Source organism: Hipposideros armiger, unplaced genomic scaffold (assembly GCF_001890085.2).
Source record: "Hipposideros armiger isolate ML-2016 unplaced genomic scaffold, ASM189008v1 scaffold_976, whole genome shotgun sequence".
In the NCBI taxonomy this organism is placed as follows: Eukaryota; Metazoa; Chordata; class Mammalia; order Chiroptera; family Hipposideridae; genus Hipposideros; species Hipposideros armiger.
In genome coordinates this window covers 303,372-311,464 of record NW_017732326.1, presented here as the reverse complement: position 1 = coordinate 311,464, position 8,093 = coordinate 303,372, and the positions used below count along the sequence as shown (strand labels likewise).

At 45.8% G+C, this 8,093-nt stretch overlaps 1 protein-coding gene across 4 annotated transcripts in view; it reads right to left on the bottom strand.

Moving 5' to 3' along the window:
• Positions 1–6,303, bottom strand: part of AMPH (amphiphysin) — a 245,355-nt gene extending 239,052 nt beyond the window's left edge. The window contains exon 1 of one of the 4 annotated variants that reach the window (XM_019631035.1): positions 5,988–6,303. In XM_019631035.1, the coding sequence (XP_019486580.1) occupies positions 5,988–6,056 (69 nt within the window). In that variant the 5' untranslated portion in view covers positions 6,057–6,303. The remainder of the gene's footprint in view (positions 1–5,987) is intronic. The other 3 variants (XM_019631033.1, XM_019631032.1, XM_019631036.1) reach the window with 3 other exon arrangements.
• Positions 6,304–8,093: the final 1,790 nt, after the last annotated feature.

The window sequence follows — 8,093 nt, the reverse complement described above, 5'->3', positions numbered from 1 at the left end:
ATGTGGAATGAAGTGGGCGGGCATCGGGAGGCCACTATGGCACGGGGCAAGCACTATGGGCAGTCTATCTGAAGTGTACCTGGTGTATAAGACGACCCCCCACTTGGAGGCATATTTTTCAGGGCCAAAAAATCGTCTTATACGCCGGCAAATATGGTACATAGCAAGCCTAGGAAAGAATTAGCCCAGATTACAGCCAAAAGTCAAAGACTCCAAAAAGTGAGGGGAGGGGTGGTAGGGAGTTCTTCACTTGGGAAAAAAAAAAAAACAGAACAATCACATTATCTGATACATTGAACTTTTCATAATAACATTGAGAGGCACTTGACAGATCTGATGAAGTACAAACAAACAATTCTAACTAGTTTACATTAACATAAGCAATGAAAAAAGGCAATTAATAACTCCAGGGAAAACAAAATCTTTATGTAAAACAATCTCAGATAAGACTTCATAAAAATTTAAAACTTCAGCTCATCAAAGGACAACATTAAGAAAGTTAAAAAACAAGTCTTTTTCTGAGAAAAAATGTTTGCAAAATGTCTATATGATAAAGGACTCATATCTGGAATATATAAAGAACTTCTACAAATAAATAAAAAAATAACAAGCAATCGAAATAAAAAACAGGCAAAAGACTTTAACAGACACTTCACAAATTAAAATATCAAAATTACCAATAAATACAGGAAAGGATGTTTATCAGGGAAATGAGAGTAAAAGAATTTTAAAAGTATGAACATAAAAAGACAAAGAACAGGAGAGGCATGAGGGATGATGGGTATCTGGTATGATAGAAATGCTCAATAATTGACCCCGGTGGTAGCTATGCAGATATCCATATCCATAAAAATTCACCAAGCTGAATACTTAAGAATTATATACTTTATTTTAAAAAATTGTACTTTCATTTTTAAAAAGACAACCCTCGGCAATCAGTAATTTTTTGCTATATGATTAAAGGATGTGGGATTAGAGGAATGAATATAAGAGAGCTAAATTACCTAATCTTTACCAAACATGAAAGGATAGATCCAGAAGTAGTTAGATAAGCATATTTTTGAGAAATCTTATGGTTAGTAAGAGCTGCCTCTGAGAAACAAAACTGGAGGTTAAGGAGGAGGAGGATAGGGGACTGCTATGTTTCACAATCAGCCTTTCACTAATATTTGATTTTTTAAACTGTTTATATATTCATTTGATGGGAAATAAAATAATTTTTAAAGAAATTTTAAATTCTAAATTATTAAATGTGATTATTTAGTAAGCATGAAGTGGAGAAGCCTTTAATTATGCCTCAGTGACCCCTTTTATTCTCCCAGTGCACCATCCATTCCCCCTTCTGTATTCTAATTTTCCTTCCCCTTCCATTATCAGCCCATATGGTATAGAAGGAATTTCTCCATCCCAGCTTCAATAGTTGTTTGTGACTCAAGCCCAATCCAAACCATGGTCCTGGACCTTGTCCAGAGAGATTTTTTTTCTTCCAGGAGGCACAAGGCCCAATTTGGGCCAATGAGGACTATACCGAGGAGTACGCTGTATAGACATTCTAGCACCTAGAACTGCTGGCAGCCATCCTGCCATCAAGAGAGAAGAACTAGCCCAAGAATGGGGCTGACAGGATGGACAGCAGAGATGACAGATGGGAGAAGGCACCTGAGCACTGATATCTGTGGTTAAGCCCCTGGTTCCATGCAGGCCTGAAGTATGTTGACCCCTGCCTTTTCATAATTACAAGAAGCTGTATCGTGTAATGGAATCCAAGCACTGGAATGCTTGGGTTCATACTTTGGCTTTACTACTTACCGTGTGACCTTGGGCATATTAATTACTTAATCTCTTCCTCATCTATAAAGTGGGTTGATAATAGTACCTACCTCATACACTCAAATGAGTTAATATACATATATAATACACCTGCATACATATTATTTAATCTCATTTAAATTTATGTGTGCAAAACCATATTTTTATTTTTAACAACTAAATTCCGTTTTTTCCTTAAGTGAGTTTGAACTGAATTTTCTGATACTTACAAGTGACAGAATTCTAATTCAACACACAAAAGAGAAACCATACAAAACCATTCCATAGATTTAAGCAAATATACAGAAAAATAAACATTCTCTATACCAAAAAAGTCATCAAAAATATTAAAAAGTAAAGAGGAAAGGAAGAAAGACTGTTTGCAACCTTTAGAGTTGATATGGCTTTACTCTTACAAATAACAAGATGGATGATACACAAAATGCGCAGAAACATAAACACACAATAGGCAAATGAAAAAAAACTGTAATGCAAGAAATAATGTTCAGTTTCTAAAATTCAAAACAAATGAAATAAACAGAAACTAATTTTTCTAATGACATAGCTAAAGATTATCTTTAATTTTATTATCCAGTGTTGGCAAGTGGCTCAGTGACTGCTGGTAAGAAGGTAAATTGATACTACTCTTGTGAAAGGTAATCTAACTATATTCAGACAAGCATACCTTTGAAACAATAATTCTTCTTCCAGGCATTTACCTAAGGAGATACTTAAGGGTGTTTGGCAACATTTTTCCAGCAAGTCCTCCTCACTGATTTGTATTTATAAACAGGAACGTTGAAAACTATCCAAAATATAGGGGATTCATTAAAATCCATACATTCCAATACTATTCATTTAAAATGTTGGTAGAAAATCTACATGCATCGAAGAATGTTCATGGTTATTAAATGAAATAAACAGGTTACAAAATCATATAGTATGCCTCCCTTATCAACATGGGAGATACTTTCCAAGACCCCCAGTGGATGCCTGAAACCACGGGTAGTACTGAACCCTATATATACCATGCTTTTTTCTATACATACATACCTATGATAGAGTTTAATATATGTTAGGCACAGTAACATATTAACAATAACTAATAAGAAACTAGATCAATTATAACAATATACCATAATAAAAATTATTTGAATGTGATGTCTCTCAAAATCTCCTTTTGTACTGTACTCACCCCTTCTCTTCTTGGTTTGCGAGATGATGCAATGGTTACATGATGAGATGAAGTGAGGTAAATGACATAGGTGTTGTGACACACTGTTAGGCTACTCAAGACCTTCTGATGGTAAGGGTTACTTGAACACAAGCCCTGTGATACCATGACAGTTGACAGGGCTACTAAGTGACTAACGGGTGGGGGAGTTGACATGCATGGAGGTGCTGAACAAAGGGATGACTCACATCAAGGGTGGGACGGAGTGGGATAGTGAGATGTCACACCATACCCATAACCGCGTGCAATATAAAACTGATGAATTGTTTATTTCTGGAATTTTCCATTTAATATTTTCAGCATGTGGTTGACTGTGGGTAACTGAAACCATGGAAAGCAAAACCGAGGATGCTGTAGTATGAGCCTATATTTCAGTTGTACTCATAAATATACACGTACAGGAAAAGATCTACATGGTACACATCAAATAATAGTGAAATCTCCGTGTGGTGAAATTATGAGTGACCCAATTTGTTGGGGTTGTTTTTAGCTTATATGTATACTTCATTCTGTCCCCAATGAACCTTTATTGACTTTCTGTAAGAAAAAACAAAATGTATTTTAAACTCGTAAAAAACCACAAGTTACCTCTCAGAGTAGCTTCAGTCATACATGTGGAAGCCAAGAGGCATGCTAGCTGTTAAGTGGAGCACAGACAATGAGAAAGGGAATGGAGACAGTGAATCCACTTAAAGGGAGTGGAATCTCTTTTGAAAAGATTTGATTTTAAAACAAGGAGCAAAGGGTCTTGAGAACATATGCGGTGCAATAACATGGCATAGTTATTGCCATGGAATGTGTGCGTTGGAAAAGAGGAAGGGACCTAAGGTGCAAAATGAAGGAATCACAAGCGGGGGTGGGGAGACGTGTAACGAAGCCTGCAACATCCTGAGCTTTCCGTTCTCCAGGAGCTTCCGGTGGACCTGGCTGGGCTACCTTACCTGGATTCCCACAAGCCCTTCTCCCCTGTGCTGCACAGGCTCAGAAAGGCCACAGAACTTACCCAGAGGCAGAACCCATACTCTCAGCCTCTTGGCGTCTTAACCCCCTCATCTAGGTGCCACAGGCACTTTTCATCAGCAACTTTCCCCAGGGAAGGGAACAGGGCACTTGAAGCCCTGCACAAGGCTCCCTTAGACCCCTACTCCCATAGGAGTCTGACCACCATCCACAACTGCAATCATAACACACTCTTGACCTTTATAATGAAAAAGTGAGTTTTCATCAATTCGTAAGGGCTTAAATGCTCTGTAACACAGATTACATTTTCTTTTCATTTATTTTTGGCATAGTAACAGCTGGTGACCTAGATTAAGAAATAATATGTGGAAAAGGGGGACTATATCACTCAATTCCTACACAGATGAAAAGTGGATTCAATGAAAAGCTTTGGACCAAAGATTCCAGTAATTAGTTGGGGGAAGGGGAGTAACTACGAGTGGGTAAAATTAGGTAAGAAAAAATTATGACAAAACCTGGCTCAGATCCCAGGATCCTGGCTACTTTCTAGACAGGTAACCAGGGACTGGAAGGGGGCAGGAAGTCTTGCTAATTCAGCGCTGAAGGAGCGGCAGGAGAGGATCACGTTAGTTCAGATGAGCTTGAGTAGATATTAAAAGAAATACAATCCTCTTACTGCATTGAGAAAGTGCGTGTGTGGAGGGAGGGACTAGAGAGGCAGCCACCCAGCCTCTGGGCCGCAACAGGAAAAGGGGCCAGTGCCCATTCTGCTCAGCTCCTAGGGTCAGTGGGAAGTGGAGGGCAGCGTCAGCCTGGGTCTGAAGAGGGACAGTCACTGCCATAGTGAGTACCGCGGCAAATCTGACTTCCAGTAAAACAGGAAAACGCTAACCACCCAGTAACCCAGGGATGGAAAATCCTGCCACGTGAGAGAACCAGTTCGACTGATGCAAACCATGAAACTCATTAGCTTGTGTTAATTTCAAGTACAGCGCTCAAGCTACCATACGAATGCCCTTTGCTCAGAACGCACACACACACACACACACACACACACACACACACACACACACACACACACACACACGGACCTCAGTGCCGGCAAGGTCTCAGGGTAGCCAGCCCAGCCCAGTGCCTGGTACGATACCACTCCAACTGCTCGGGCATAGACCTGGGATTCATTTGTGCACATCTCTGGGTGAGAAAAATAAATTACTGCAGCCAGTTGACTGGGTTGCTTGTAAAACAACAGGGAACCCGCCCGTGCAATGTGGATGTTTTTAATGGACTAAAACGCCCCCCTTTATGCACAAATGTCCAGAGAAGATGTTAGGTTCAGGTCACTTTTGACCTTCCAGAGAAGGACACTGGCGTCAAAAGGGACACACAGACAGGGAGACCAAAAAAGTGTGCATATAGGTCTCTCTTTTGAACTCCAGGATTCACTCCACAGCACTGTACTAAAGCCATGGAAACCACCGGTCCTTTTCTCGATCAAAATAGAGATGCTGGGGATATCTTCTGCGCTAACCTGCTCGTGTCTGCTGCACTCGGTAGCCAGGAACACCCGCCCCCCGGAGGAAAGACACTGCCGCAATCTCCCGCCCCGACCCGCGGGCGCGTCCCTGCCAGCTGCCTGCGGGCGAGCGGGGAGCGGGCGCCGGAAGGGAGATGCGCTCGGCTCGGGGGCAGCGGGCAGCCCGCCGCGTACGCGGCCGCTCGTGCAGCGCGCCGGCCCGAAGAGCCCGCAGAGGGGCCAGCGGCGCTGGGGGGCAGGGAGCGGGCAGCTCAGCCGCCGTGCGCCTCGGGACCCGGTCCGCGCAGCCCTGCAATCCCGCCCCGCGGCCCGCCTCGCTGCAGTCGCCGCGGCCGAGGGCACGGCGTCCCCGCAACCCCGGCCCGGCTCCGCGCCGCTGCTGCCCGGCCTCCTCCGCTCCCCTGGCCCGGTCGGCCCTCGCCGCCTGCCCCATCGCCCGCTCCTGACCTTTTCCTGCGCTCGGTTGAGTCGCTTCTGGACGTTCTTGGCGAAGATGCCCGTCTTGATGTCGGCCATGGCTGCGGGTCCGCGGAGGCTGCGAGGCGAGCAGGAGCAGGGGCGCGGGAGAGGAGCTGCGGGAGCGCAGACCGGAGCCGCGAGCGCCGGGGACCGCGAGGGAGGGGCGCGCGGCCGGGAACTGGCGTGAAGCCACAGCGCGGAGGCGGGACGCGCCGGGATTGGCGGCGGCGCGGAGCGGGTGGGGAGGAAAGGGAGGAGAGGAGCCAGAAGTCGGAGTGCCCAGATAGTGCCCACAGCGATGGAGCAGGAGGAGGAGGAGGGGAAGCAGCAGAGCCAGAGCCCGGACGCGGCTCGGGTTCTTTTAAGGTGGAGTGTGTGTAGGGGGAGATGAAGGAGCCAGATTTTTTTGCAAAAAAAAAAAAGAAAAAGAAAAAAAGTGGGGGGAGGGGAGAAGAGGGAAAGGAATGCCCACAGGATGTGGAAACCAGCGAGACTGGAGCTGCTCTGAAGTGGAGGGGCCTGGGCTGGTCTCGCATGCGTGCCAGCTGGACCACCCTGGCTAGAGAGGGCACCCCCGGCCACCCGCGTGTTCAAGAACTGCTGGGCCTCTCTCTCCCTGCCCTCAGGAGGCTCACAACCCGAGAGGGAAACTGACTGGAAAACCAAGACAGTGCGGGAGTCAGAGTGGCAGTTGAGAGGAGAGGAGGGAAGGACCAATCCTGACACACTCGTTGAAACCTGAAGACAAGACTTGGCGCTTGGGTGGAAAGGTTCCATGTTGAGACGTCTGCTCCTTTAAGCCAGGTGCTGAGAGTTGGTCGTGTTTGTTATTCCTGCCCTGAGTAGAGGCCCAGGTGTAGGCACTCACTCCCCAAGAAGTGTTGCATAGAAGGGAAGAGTCGGGTCATTTATTACTTCACATCAGTATTGTAGGACCCAGGCCTCTTAACCTGCTACTTCTTGCAGACTTTCTGGCAACCTAAACAGGGATGCACCATCTTCCGTACTCTTAGCACAAGTAAGAACGATAGGGATGAACCTGCCCTGCAGCTACCTAGAGCTCTTGATGGCTCTGACCAGTGGTCACACTAGTCACATTCATTTCTCTCTGAGAGCGTGAGGAGAGCAAGGAAGGTGGCCCAGCCGACAGGTCAGAGTGAATCAAGCACCAGGGCATCTGTGTAAGCATCTCACTGCCCCTCTGGAGACTGGTATTTTGGCAGCCCCTATGACCTCCCTCTCCCCCTCCCTATTCACTCCTGGTGCAGTCCCCTCGCCTTGATTCTAGAATGGTTCTATCTGGCTTTTACAGTAAGATATGGCGGAGTCCGCTGCCTGGTCCAGGCCTGAGCCTTGAGAAGGCAGGCAGCTTTTGTACTCTGAAAGCCCTGTGCTTCCATACGGAAGGTCAGCTTCCCTGCTGGAAAAAAGTCCCTTGGAGAGGTCACGTGGAAAGGGAGAGCCCTGAGATTACTTGGACAGGGAGCAAGGACCAGATGAGCCCAGCTGAGCCCAACCTCCCGCTGACCCCCTGGCTGAACACAGCTACACAAGTAATCATCAGCAAGACCAGAGAAGAACCACCCAGCTGATCCCAGTCAAGAGCAGGTGGTGATCCAACAATGATAGTTGTTTTAAGCCACTAACTTTTGTGATGGCTTTTTACTGAAATACCTGGTCTATTCACTTGACTTTTGTTTCCTTAGGATGGCTATTCATCCCAGTTAACCTGGGAATGAGGGGATTTCCAGGACATGGGACTTGCAGTGCTAAAACCAGGAAAGTCCCTGGTAAACCTGGATGAGCTGGTCACCCTACTTCTACTTCCAACATCCCAAGTAAACAAGGAGAACCCTTCAGAGGGAAACCAAGGAACACTTGATTCCTCTCCTGGCCAACTTTCAGTAGGAAACACTGCTCAGAAGCCAGGAATTTGAGTCTGCTCTCCAAAACAAGGGCTTCAGAACCTGAGCTCTGCTTTGGGACCTTGGCCATGAAGGTACAAGCTTCAGAATGCTGGAACTCCAGAATGTTCTGGAACACATCGGTCCACAGCCAGTTACTCTTTTTTTTTTTTTTTTTTTTAAAGATTTT